The sequence below is a fragment of the Melanostigma gelatinosum genome, assembly GCF_949748355.1.
Source record: "Melanostigma gelatinosum genome assembly, chromosome: 11".
Classification (NCBI taxonomy): domain Eukaryota; kingdom Metazoa; phylum Chordata; class Actinopteri; order Perciformes; family Zoarcidae; genus Melanostigma; species Melanostigma gelatinosum.
In genome coordinates, this window is record NC_136644.1 from 2,330,148 (window position 1) to 2,344,534 (window position 14,387).

The 14,387-nt window shown below is 41.1% G+C and overlaps 1 protein-coding gene across 1 annotated transcript; it reads left to right on the forward strand.

Moving 5' to 3' along the window:
- Positions 1-8,523: 8,523 nt before the first annotated feature.
- lbx1b (ladybird homeobox 1b) lies at positions 8,524-9,858 on the forward strand (the record flags this gene model as incomplete). Its single annotated transcript, XM_079278296.1, has 2 exons — positions 8,524-8,851; positions 9,371-9,858. 2 exons carry the CDS (start codon positions 8,524-8,526, stop codon positions 9,856-9,858), a joined length of 816 nt encoding a protein of 271 aa, XP_079134422.1.
- Between the last annotated feature and the right edge of the window lie 4,529 nt (positions 9,859-14,387).

Here is a 14,387-nt window from a genome sequence, read left to right on the forward strand (position 1 = left end):
CGCTAGATAAAGTGCAAGCAAATATTTCCTTCGCAATTAAAATGGTCAATTTTGCTTATGCACAACGGGCATCATAGAACACCAAGTTTTGGACTTAATTACCCACAATAGCAGTGTGATATATTGGGTGTGTGGTTCTTTGCTGGGAGAGCCTGATACAAAACAAGACGTTTTTAATAAACTCATGAAGACAAGCCCAGGCCCTGTGGAGCAGATAATGTGTGAGTGTGTGGGAGTGTGCAGTCTGTAATTTGTTTGCACACAAACATCAGCACCTGCATCGTCAGTCACACACTCTAAAAGTGACAAAAAGGGATTTTTGATTGTGAAACAAGCTCTCGGTTTTGCACGTTCGTGTCTTTTTTTGTTATATTTTAGTGTCACTCTAAAACAAACCACTTTGAATTCCTGTGTAACCAACCAACACGGACACGTTTCTCAATTATACCAGGGTTAAAGGTTGAGAACCTGCCTCACCCTTCTTGCCCGCAGCTTTTCTGTTGTTTATGTTCTCACCGACGGTTATTACCATCAACACTTTTATTGAGGATGTCATCAAATCCTTTTTAAATTGGTTGTAAAATTAAGTGCTGATTCGGTCAAATCTGGTGTCGCAAATTCTGAATTAAGCTGTCATTTCACACGAATCACATTTGGTTTTTCAAATTAGAGAGAATATTAGTATATTTCCCCTTAATTATGTAATGGCTTGGCTCAACCAAATTATAAAAAGACTTGTATATTCTTGTTTATTTGTAGGGGAACCTCACCATGCCGATATTTTTATATCCACATGCCTCCACATCAATAACATGAAGGTGTAGAATTTAGTTTGTTGTGCATTTTAAAATGTGTCTTTCCAGAAACTCGGTTGTTCTGGATAATCTAGAGCTCTCGATGTGAACAACTGTTATGGAAAGTACTCTGAAGGCTGCTGTCACTCTGTTTGTCTGATTATCAGCGTAACAGAGACACAGTTGTTGTTTTTATTTAAATGAACATTTCTGGAGCTATTTTTCTCTGCCGTGATCTTCACAATTATTGTTCCATTCACGACCTCCAACATGTATCTCAAAACATGGAAAAACAAAACCTAAACCATCTGATAGATGCCATAGCTATAAGTGAGGAAATATGTTTTTTGTAATTTGGGTGAACTAACCCATTAATTCCTTCCACATTGAAGTGAAATCAAATGAGTTATTATCACACGAGCACACGCAGGCAGCACATATGTTTCTGGCACATTTCAGACGGTGCATGTTGAAGAAGGCGCTATATGTTGCCTCCTGTGATATTTATGCTGTCACTGCGTTGTCATGATGAATGCAGACACTTTTCATTAGAGACAAATGAAAGCTGTTCTGACACAATTATGGCAAAAACAATAACAGCGCTGTGTGAGCCGCTCCATGATTGATCATAATGCGGGGGGGATTCGGTGGTGTTGGGCTTAACCAGGCTTTCCCTGAGGGGTTTTCCCTCGGCATTAGTCAGACAAATCCCTTTGTCAACCTCTCCCCTTGCCATTTTTATTCATAAGTATTTGGCCCTAAGAAAGACATCAAACCAAGAATACAACGAGGGGTCAACATCGTCTTTGCGCAATGTTAACCTCTGCATTGATGAAGCTAATTCACATTTCCTCAGTCCAGCCTACGGGGGTTCAGGAGAGGAGGAGGAGGAGGAGGAGGAGGAGGAGGAGGAGGAGCAGAGGGAGGCAGCAGGGTCTGTGTGTGTGTGTGTGTAAATGCATGCATGTGTGTGTGCTTGTGCCTCTCTGTGTGTCAGCGGCCACTTTGTAGTGAGTCTTCCTCTTGACCCGGGCCCCTCCACATGGGGTTTGTATTGATAGCGTTGGCTGAAAGGAGGGGAAAGTGAATGTTGTCCGAGCTCATTGGAATGACAATGGGGCATATGGTTGTGTGTGTGTCGGGGTATGGTCATGGCAGCCACCATATTCCTCTGTGCAGGGTTGCCAGGTGCTTCATGAACGGACCCACTGGGAGTCGACAAATCATACACAAATGCAGCAGGCTGGCTCGTGGCTCTCCTGCCCACCGGGGGGCTCTCTGTAGCTGACTGTCTCCTTCTTTCTCTTCCCCTGCTTTCTGCTCTCTATCTCTGATCAACATTACTCAACAAACCACAACAACATCACAATTAAAACACTTGAGACAACTGTCAAAGCCGTGTCCCCATGCATTCTCTGTTTATCCTCCTAATCAGGGCCTCCTGCTTTGAACACTGTAAAAACCCACAGAGAACAAGAGAATAAAGATAACCTGATCCTCCCACACAAAGCCACTTCTTCTGTCATGAATAGTCAGCTCCACCCTAATGACTATTCAATACAGTCTGCAGGCTGCAGATGAACGGCCAATCCACAGCAGCATCTGCTGCGGGCCTGACTCGCCAGACGCCAGCCTTGTAAGAGGGCCATTGCAGGCTAATTGAAAGACAGAGGCCATCTCTCAAAGACAATGTTTGTGTGCGTGTGTGTGTGTGTGTGTGTGTGTGTGTGTGTGTGTGTGTGTTGGGAGGGGAGACCTGACAGAAAGAAGAGTGAGAGAAGGAAAAGAAAAGGGAGGAAAATAATTGACAAAGGATGGAGAGAATGAAGAAAAGGGAGTGAGGAGGAGAAAGGGAGACATTCCTCTCCTCACAGAGAGAACAGCTGACCTGTCACCATTTGTTCCCATGCAGCCATATTGGAAAAGCCCCTATGGGCATTGAATTAGCACAACCCAAACCCACTTCATGTAATTAGAGTGGCCTGGTGGTCTGATCTTATTTTAAGTATGTTTGAATTATACAAGCTGCGATTTGGTAAAAAAAGAAGCAGACTCTCGACATACCTGCGCACAGTTGATAAATGATTAAAGCTTTGAGCTGATCAGAGATCGGATGAGTCTCAGGTTAGAAACGTTGAACATAAACTGTAAGTAATCGAATAAAATCCAGTTTGATCCATAATTTGACAGACGAGTAATGCAGCTGGTGTTTACACATCTGAATGTGACAAATTGGATTTTCTGTTGTTTTTCACCTCGAGGTCTCTTCAACGTCTTTGCATCAAATAAATTTGAAAAAACATAAAAAACAGCCTCCACAAATGAAAAACTTAAGGATTGCCGTCATAATTCTCCCCAGTTCTCCTCTGGCAGTTTTTATTACCAAAGGCGGTGAATCATTTTTTCCACGCTGGCCACCCGGAATAACACGATCCTTCAGCATCACATGCTTCCTGTGTTTTATTGTGAAGTGTAGATGAGAAAGGAAGAACATTGAAATGAAGCTCTAGTGCTGCGCTGCGACATTGATAATGCAGAGGAGGGATTCATCAGCAGCCTGTGAATATATCGGGAAGCAGAGAGAGCTCTGTTCACTGAGAGCATGTGGAAGGGACCCCTGAACAGACTGGGAGAGGATGAGAGAAAACGAGGTCAAAATGACATCCGACGGCCACATATGTGTCGTTTCAAAGTGTGCTTTCTGTAAATTAGGAATTGCTTATGTTCAGGCTGCGCCAACAACAAGTGTACAGGCCCCAAACCACAGCGGTACGATCAGGGCCGGGCAGCCAGTCTGTTGCTGGCTGGCAGAAGAGTGTGAGAGGAGCAACCGCTCCACCAGGTATAAGACACAGGGAACACATCTCATGGCGTCCAGCTGGAGAAAAACAATGTCGGCTCCCTCTCAGCATCACACTGGTGTCAAACTATTTATTGAGTGAATGGTTCTTTATAGTTTCAGCAGTGAGAAGAATGTGTATTACTTCAGCCAGAGACCCATGAAAAGGTTCCTCTCAGGAGAGAGTCACTTTGCATGATACACCCCCCGTGGGGTAACTGCTGCTCTTCTTCTACTTCTTGGGAGGCTGTGCACCTGTTTTCCCTGCATGGGGATCATGTCGTGACATGTTCATTTGTTTGTGTTTGTGTTTGACTCAATTTGAATGTTTCTTTTTGTTCATGTTTGCAGGTTGTTGGAAGCATTGTGCGGTGAGTCAAGCCGTCCAATCAAAATACAGCAATATCTGTTAGATGGTAAGAGGCAGAGTGGAGGTGATCTTTCATTTTTAAAGGGTTAGTTCACCCAAAAGAAGAGAAAAATGCATTTCAGCAATGCATGTATGCAAGTATAATTTTAAGACACTGAACTTGAGTTTTTCCATTTCCTTCTGCTTTGAATCTACTCCTCTATATTTCACATGTTGTACTTATTACTCCCCTATAATTATTTGACGACTGTAGTTGTGAGATACTTTGCAGATTAAGATTCTTTAAGCACAACAAATGATTCGATTATAAAATATGAACCATTTTTATAGAAGAAATAACCCAAAAATCAGTTTAAACCAGCTCTACCTCAACATTAAAACACTTCTTCTATTTGAATGCAGTACTGAGCATTTTATACTTTGAGTCACTTTGATGAATAAACGTACACTCTTTTAGTTGAGGATATTTCTAATGCAAGACTTTTTACTTTACTGAAGTAAAAAGTCTCAGACTTCTGCTTCTTACTCAATACCGTGGACGTTAAAGACGTTTTGTTGGTGGTGCTCAAAATATTATAAATAATATTATAACAGCAACCTCCAACAACAGTCCCACATCCTGATCTCACATAGAATACAATTTAGAATAAAAGGGCGGTACACTGTATTTGTACTATATAGTTCTATTTAAACTGTGCATCTATGTTCATGCTACGTGAAGCAAAGAGCTCATTTTACCTCTAATGAAGCAAGCTAAGCAGTGGCCACTGTGCCAGCAGCAATGTTGTGATAATACGTTTTAAAATGTTGGAGCACACGAAGGGAAGAGTTATGAAATCTGCACACTGACTAAATGATATCACTGTAAAGCTATCCAGCTAACGTTAGCCACTAGCTGCTGGTACCAGACCAAATGAGGTCGTAGCAGCAAAGCCCCTGAGTGTATTCAGCTGAGCAAGGTTGTATGTTATTGCTTATGAGTTCAACTTTTAATTTCTAAGATGAAAAACGTGTTCTTTCAAAAGTCACATACCGCTAGTCTCTCTGTAAAGCCTTTGTGTTGCACTTAGTTCTTGCTGGGAGCCATTATTTTGTCATCACCGTATATGTTGTGTGTTCCAAACCATGTAATTATGGCCTTGATGGTTCTGAATCTCAAGTGTGGGGCGAATATTTGGGCGCATAAAACCCAGATTGCATGGCTAGATACCACCAGAGGTAAAGAGACCCTCGTGAAAGTCACAGCAAAGAGCTCCCAACCCTGGAGAAAACACTTTGCTGAGCGGCACAGTGCAGCAGGTGTATCACGGTGATAATGGTGCCGCTTACGATCCGCTGTTCCTGCAGCACTGGCACTGCGAGGCAGGAGAAGCCGGGCCGTCAGGGATTTGTCAGAGGCCTGTTATTACATCTCTAGTCACATAAAATATGGCCGCCTCTCCAGAGATCCCACTGCTAGATAAATCCTCTCTCCTCCAACCAGACCGGCCCTCGCGATGAAACCATCCAATTGTGTACCTCATCCACTGACCTCTGGTAATGACGTGTGATTTATACAGTTCATGTTTTAAACTGAGAGACACGTTCTAATCTCTTTCCCCCTCTCGCTCTCGCTCTTTCCCTCTCTCTCTCTCTCTCTCTCTCTCTCTCTCTCTCTCTCTCTGTTTCTATATCTGGTGTCATGTGAGATAACAGACAGGCCTTTGGGAGGTGGAAGACATGACACCCATCTTTGGGGTCTCATAAAATGGCTACAATGTGGATAGTTTCCCCTGCAGCTGTCTAATCGCAGTCTAAGCCTGCAGTGAATGCTGTGTCTCCTCCTGCATGCGGTCACATATCGCAGGGTGGCACTTTAAGCTAACAGACCGCAGTGTGGAAGGCCTAAATCAACACCTGCTTGGGAATAAAAAGGGGGCTTGTGTTCTGTAAATACATTTAAGTGGCAGATTACAGGAGTGTTGGGAAAATATTCTACACTACTGGATTATGATAACTAGAGGTTTTTGAGGGGTTTATTACAAATGCATCCGTCAAAGACGTCCACCACACCGCCGAACGCAAAGAAACAACACACCGGTCGGCGTTAGTACACGAGTGAATACGAGATAGAGTCGTTTTCTAGACAGTCAGTCTCTCCTGCACAGTCTAGTAGTTTAAGAGATTAAGTTCTGTGTCTAAAGGAGAGCTGAGAGGCAGGCCGTGTCGTTGACCTTGGCAAGCCAGACACCGAGATGATGACCCAGCACAACAAATATCTGTCTTTAATAAACAGCCACCGAGCACCAGGACCCAACAGCTCTGCTGGCTGCAAACGCAGACATTTTACGTGACAATGTCTTTTAATTCGACATTGTATGCTCAGTGGATCGACCCGTGTGCCTTTCAATGCATTTATAGTTTGAATCATTAAGATGAATGGCAAAGTGTAATATGATATTATAATGTCAATAAGCCTTCATTTGTTGTTGTAATACGTATGTGTGTGTTAAACACACCGCTACAATCAAGGTTTTTTTTCCCCTATTAACTGCTACTTTATGCATTAATTAAACTCGAATTCAAACAGATCCAAGTTTTAATCTGGGTCCTTAATAAATTGGACAGCTATATGTTTTTTTATTTTTGTTATATTTTTCTATTTAAACTTGTTTTTTTTCAATGGTTTTGTGAGAATAATTGGGAACCTTTAAGAAACTCCTGAGAAATGTTCGAGAAACGTGTTCAAAGGCTGATCGTATTTAAAAACAACATTTAGAAGAACAGTTTCCTCTGAACGCAGATCGCACCAGCAGCAAATATAAACTGCCTTCATAACCTGATAAAGTGCAACTGGACACATAACTTCAGAAGCCCTTTGCAAACTGACAGCCAAAGATCTCCTTCTAAAATGAAAATTTGGTCAAAATAATGTCTGCTGTTTAAACAGAAATGTGATATGTGGGGGGAAAGTTTATGGCAGAGCAAAATAAAACGTCTAAGAAACGAAACTGTGTGTATAATGTTCGGCTACATGGCTTTAGTAGCAAGCTAAGTGACACCATTGAACAAGACTTGTCTGATTCAATATAGCCATAATGTTTTAATAAAATAATACATAATATAAACATATAAATAACCTAATAAATATTAAAATGCGACCATGCATTCATCCGGTATCATCACGATCACTCTGTTGGTATTTTATTTTTACGTGAAGCTATACATACATTGCAATGTTGACATCCTGAACAGACGTGTTCCAGGTAAATAAGTGTGATATCTTACAATGACAGCATAAACGAAAACAATGTGGAATTAATAATAACAAGAACGATAATAATAATAATAATAATAAATGAGTACAGACTTGCCTTCATTTGTTTTTCTGCAGTAAATGTTTCGGCAATTGTGTTCATTTAAAGTTGTAATTAAAACTGAAATGTCATGAGATGAAAAACTATAATTTTCTTTCTTCTGATCGGCATTTAAATGGTTTTAGCTTTGATGGGAGAAAGAAAAAACATATATTTTGTCCTGCTGCGTAAATTTGTTTTCTTATGCAAATAGTATGTCGCCCATTCTTCAGAGCAGCACCGAAATAAACTCATCATGTCAAACCTGGAAGACGCGGGGAAATTTGAGAGGAGATGAAATATTTCTCGGATGATATAAAACGAGCCCTTTCGCCTGAGTTACGGCCTGGATTTGGCGTTGCTGAGAGGGATGCATGCTGCTCCTTCTCTCCTGCCCCAGAGGAGGTATCATCAGAGCTGATATATGGCCCAGCTCTACATTACCTTTACAAAACAAAGGATCATCCACGCTTTGGGTCGAGGAAAAAAATCCTTCTGACTATCTGCGACAGCTAAGATAACGCCGGAGTCGACTTGTAGCATCAGGATGATACGAAATAAAAGCCTAGAAACTCCTGCTGAACTAAAAACAAAGTTTTACGCATAAAATCGTTTAAAAACGCTGCAGATTGTCATCTCTCCCCCTATCTTTCTCGCTCTCCCTCTCCCTCTGCTTCCTCTCATTTACCCCATAAACCTATTCTGGTATCTCGCCACACGACTAAATTAGACCAAAGATGATAAGAGCACAAAGCATTATAATAATTCCGCCGGGCTCCTCCTCCTTCCAGCCATGCGTCCTAATTAATGGGACACCCCCAGTCGCAAAAAGCCCCGCACTGGACTGCAACATAGTCAAAGAGTGAAAGGGAAGAGGGCGAAAGTGCCACTGGAGATAATTGATTACCTACCAATCAATGATAACTTGTTAGTAATCGTCAACTCTTTGGACCTCGCCATTTTCAGGGAGGCATCTCACTCCTGCGGACTTGCTGCTCCCGAGGATCGACACTCTAAAGACATCCCGTTTTGGAATAAGATTTTCTTTTCTTCATTCTCTCCTCAGTGATTTGGGGGTTTTTTTTACCTCCCAAACTGTTATGTGACTTTTTTCCTCAATACCATCGTTCGTTTTTAACCGACAAATATTTCAACGAAGTCCTTTACAAACTCTGCGCACAACCAATGATGACATCCAAAGAAGTGGCCAAATGTGATGCAGTGGAGAACAGGAGGCGAAGTCCGCTGGACCACTTGCCGCCTCCTGCCAACTCCAACAAGCCGCTGACCCCCTTCAGCATCGAGGATATCCTGAACAAACCGTCTGTGAAACGAAGTTATACAATTTGCGGAACAGCTCATCTAATTTCGTCCTCGGAGAAGCACCGTCCGTCCAGCATCCCCCTGTCCAGCCGGGCTCTCCTCAACCAAACCTCCCCGCTCTGCGCGTTAGAGGAGCTGGCCAGCAAGACCTTCAAGGGGCTGGAAGTTAGCGTTTTACAGGCTGCGGAAGGTAAATCTCCATCCAAAAAAACACAGTTCAAATTCACCGTTTTAATTGTGGGCGTTTCTCTGTTTTTTCATTCTTCAATGGCCTGCACGAGACAAAATAACCATTTGGTAACACCTTGTATTTCGAACCCTGTCGTGCAATTCATTCGTTAAATGTGCTTGTTTAATAGCCAGAGCAAATATTTTCACCAATGCATATTTTTCCTATAAAATGTCTGATCGAACAAAGGCGTGTTCATTTTATGGGCATGGCTGGACGATATAAATCGCCACCGCTTTTCTTTAATAATAAGGGTCTCGTGTGTCTAGTGCTAAACATGTCCCAGTGGTGTCTGTGTAATATTCTTGCAATAACCCGTTCCCACAAGCGCTAAAGGCTTTGCTGTTTCATATATAAGATAACATTCATTGCTATTTTTGCGTTAAGGTCACTTTTACGCGCACACTGCAGCGGTGCAGAGGAAGCCCTGCACCTGAAGGATTCAATGATTTTCACTCGGCCTCTGTCTCTCCCTCACAGGCCGGGACGGCATGACTCTGTTCGGTCAGAGAAGCACTCCGAAGAAGCGTCGGAAGTCTCGGACGGCGTTCACCAATCACCAAATCTACGAGCTAGAGAAGCGCTTCCTGTACCAGAAGTACCTGTCGCCGGCCGACCGGGACCAGATCGCGCAGCAGCTGGGCCTGACGAACGCGCAGGTCATCACGTGGTTTCAGAACCGGAGGGCCAAGCTAAAACGGGACCTGGAGGAGATGAAGGCCGACGTGGAGTCGGCCAAGGCCATCGGCCAGGTCCCCTTGGAGAAGCTCGCCAAGCTGGCAGACCTGGAGAAATGCGCCAACGGTACGCTGGGCCACCCGCGAGCTAATTCACCCGCGCGGGGCGGCAAGCAGCAGCGCGAGCTCGTTCAGAAACTGCGGAACTCGCCGCTGTCCCCATTCTCAGACCACACAACTAGTAAAGAGTGCTCAGAGGACGAGGACGTGGAGATTGATGTGGATGACTGATGGCGCAGCGTGGGGCTCGAAGGTCGAGAAACACAAAAAGACGATCGAAAAAATCCTACCGAGGACTTGTAACTTACTGCTTATATTGTATACCATATCTCAGAACATGTACCAAAATGTAATGACTTTTATATCGACACAGATAGACCTATTCATAGTGAAGCATGAACCCAGAACAAGAAATATGCAGTGGTATTTTACAATGTATTCATTAGAAAACTGTTACTTCTTGCAATCAAAGCAATATGGTATATAATGACATGAGTAAAAACTTATTATTTTTTTTACACTATAGGCCAACACACACACACGCACATACACTTGCACGCACACACGCCCGCGTACACACACACACACACACACACACACACACACACCTGTTCTATCGCTTTTGCTATAAGGCCTATACCCTCACACACCACAATGGAAGTGCTCTAGTTTGTCATATTCTTTGCATGTAAATGCATGATTTGATTTGTGGTCATTATCTATTTATTTTTACTTTATTTTTTAATTTTTTATTTAATTGTTTTTTGTTTTCTGTGAGCCACATCGCAATTGAGTCACCTTTTCACTGCCGGCTCTTCTTCTCCTCCTGCTCCTCGTCATCTCACTGGACCCGTTGACTTCACTTCTTATTTGGCGTCCCGATGCTGCAGTGCATGATGATAATGATGATAATCGGAAAGGCAAACTTGGACATTCACAGTTATACGTGTTATGGGAATGCTCACGCGACGGCGAGAAACAAAAAATAATATTGCGGTGATTTTGACAAGCTATAGGCTACTTTTTAGATTTATTGTTTGTATACAATAGATTTACAGTTATAATTTTGTTTTGTACACCTGTAAGTGCCTTTCTAAAATCAGGACATTATTTGAAAAACCAATGCACAGACTGTAATGTATATAGGCTATACTATGGGAATAAAATGGCTTTTCTGAATATATATTTTATGTTGTAATTCTTGAATTAATAATTAGTTTTTTTTTTATTATGGATATAATAGCCTGGATTTTATTTTTCTATGGCGAGGACAAAAAAAAGACATTTAAGAAACACGCTCTCGCTGCCAAATCTGGGCGTGTAAGCCCATCAAAGCGGCCTATTTAGAGTTATTATACTGAACTATTTTGTCCCTTTGTGTTCTTTTCTACTTGGATGCTCTAAACATTTTGTGGCCTGGAATCCCACATCTCCTTTCACATCCTAAATGCGTATCATGGCTTCTTGACCCTTAGACGTGTTTCCCCATTCGTTGCAAAAATTTATGTGAGAAACACAAATCTGGTGCCGGGGGAAAAAAAGACGAGGATGCCACAAAAACACAACGTTTTGGGCCAGTTTCTCCAGGCTTTTATAGACCTTTTTTGTTCTGCGGGACTGGGCCGTAATTTTGAGCGTAAAGCATGAAAAGTGGGGACAAATGAGCAGCGTCCCCTGATGGGACGAGCCACAAAGGAGCAGGGCCGGTCCCCCGCAGGCAGCAATACTGAGACAAGTGTGTCCCACCGCACAAAAAGGACGCAAACGTTTGGAGGCCATATGGTTTTGGAAATTTCCTCACAATTTCAGACAATTTGATGGATTGAGTTAACCCTCCTTTTAAACAGTTTAACTGGGTGCGAACAAAGGCCATAATGCCTACATAGAGTCCCCCTTCATGAGGGCATCTGCAGCTATTAATGTCTAGCCCTTTTCTTTGCCTGGCGTTTTGAACAAGTCAATGAATTACAATGAAACTGCCCCTTTTTGTGAGCCGCTTGTCTTTCTCCGCTTTTTAGCTCTGGAATAATATGTTTGACTTCTGTCCAAGAACGTTTTCTAAACAAGAAATGGATTTTGTTGGAAGTGTTTTTAATGTTAAGTAGGGAGCCATAAAGAGTTTAGACTGTGACATTTATGCCAAAGTCTGGTTAGGCAGTCCTTTGTTTGTTTTCTTCTCATCTCTTTTTTTTCTTTCTGCTTCTTTATTTCTTTTGTCTTTAAGGAGTTTAATGAAGCTGAAAACATGATGTGAGAAAGAGAGACTGGTCAAAGAGGAACTCAAAGGGCTACCTCCCGTTTAACTCACTTTGTTCACAGAAATGATAAGTAGGGCTGTCTTCTTGTGACTTGTTTTATAGTGTTGCCTTTTTCTTTATTTTATTTTTTTAACTTTTATTTCAGGACAACCTGAATACATGTATAGACTTGCTTACTATGGGCTGAAGCTATTGTCAATTCTCTGTAGGCAAATTAGTCCGATGAAAATGTATAAAACAGCAACACTTTAATTAATGTATTTGTCAACAACTAAGCCTCCATGTGGACTCCAATAATGAAGGATGGTGAATAAGCAGATAAATATTGACAATATAGTAAAACATAGTTGTAATAATGTAAAATCTGTTTTCAAAAGAGAAGTTAGAGTTGTTAACAAATACTGCCCATCAATAAACATCTTAGATATCTGCATACAACTGCATTACAGTGTGCTACAACCCGGTTACCAGATTAAGTTGATGCTTATTAATGCTAAATAAGGGGCAAAGTGTTGCCTTTGATTTATATTTATTCATGTTTAGTTCATCAAAGGGAAGAAAAATTAAATTAGATTATTTTGTAAATTGAACATGTCAATTTAAAACTTATTTCTAAAAACCAATCCTTTGTTTTGATGCGTATATTACAACACTGTGTGTGGTTGTATGAGTGTGTGTGTGTGTGCGTGTGGTTGTGTGCGTGTGTGTGTGTGTGTGTGTGTGTCAGCCTATTCTGAATCAAGCATATTTATGAAGGGAGAGAGTGTTAAGGCAAGCTAAGTTTATGGATTTCACTTGCTTATTTTATGAGGGCTTGTCAGGAGGCCCTGCGATAAGTAATACTACAGTCTGTGGGACCACTTCGTGGTAATTAATCTGGAGGTCTTAAGTGTATTTCAGTATTTCACTTCAAGATGGAAAAAATCACTACTTCAATCGTCCGGAAAATTGAAGTTTGATGCATGAGTCCCTACTGAAACAATAGAACAGCCCTCTCTCTTTTCATCTCTTCCCCTCCCATTTTTTAACACAACCTCTCTCTCTCTCTCTCCCTCTCTCTGTCTCTCTACTTTATTATTATTTGCACCTTGTGGAAAAGAGTCTCAGGTGCAAAGTGTGAATTAATATTTGAGACACTGATCAAGTGACAGCATTAAAGACGAGCTTTTAAATGCATTAATTACTTTGTCTTCTCAAAAATAGTAGAAAAGGATTACAAACAACCATAACCAAGTCTTATTATGATGCTGGTTATTATTATGGTTGTTATTATTATGGTTGTTATTATTATTAAATAAGTATTAAACAGAAGATCTGTAAATTACTTTATATTTGGCTGGATTGCCTGAATTGTAGAGTTGTAATCATAGCCTTCCTGTGGAGCCAGTTAATACTTCAAACTTCAATTTTACGGGCGATTGAACTAAGCATGTTCCTGACAGAATTGATGTATGTATTAATTTCCTTTAACTGTTGATTAATTAGGCTGAAGGCTCAAATGGAACAGTTTGTTTGGAAATTTGCATATTAATCAAATTCTAGTTGATCATTCAAATAATCCAGGCTATGTGATCTTTGGGGATGTAGCTTGAAAACATATACCATGAAATCAGTAAATATATACTGTACTGCTGCTGCAGCTGCATGTCCTGTTCATGCTGCAACAAATGCTCTGATAGATCATTCCAACCACAACAAACCTTTATGCTTGTTTGTCTTATAAAGAAAGAGGCCAGAGAGAGAGATGCCGATTGGCTGATGTATTTAGAACATGTTTATGTAAAAAGAAAGATAAAATGAAATAAAGAAAGCATTTCACACACTGCCACCTTGATTTGGAAGTGTATCTGCCTCACAGTCATGTAGTTTGAGGGATGATATATGGAATGATAAAAAAAGAATGGATGTATACATGTTAAAACAGACACTGTGAGTCAGGAAGAAGAGTTTACAGTAAACTGCAGTTATGAACGAAGACCATTGTGTCTCTTTTGCATTGCTGGTTGATAATAAACACATCGTCCTTTGCAAGAATATGGTCAAAATTGCATCAACATTAAGAGCTTCATATTTTTTAGCAATGATGCAAATCAAGAAAGTTGCATAAACAAAAAACATCATTAGCAGCACATGAATATAAGTTAATAGAAAATACTTTCGATAAATATGGGTGTAGATCGTAGAAAAGAAATGAAGACGGCAAATAATGTTATAAATATGAGCTCAGGTGGAAAAGTTACAAGATATAAGCGATGACGATTTCAATTTCTTATTTGAGCAAAAACACCAAAATAAACAGATAAAGTCAAACGAATCAGTGGTGTCTATGATGGTAGTCAGATCTGGATTCACCATTTAAAGTATGTGTCAAACCGCAGCATGCTGGTTATGAAAAGAAGTTCATTGTCAGACTGTAACATAAAACTCTGAACAATACAGACAAAAACAAACGGGTATAAGTGGAAAAGACAATGCAGATGATGACAAGAGTCAAACGGCCAC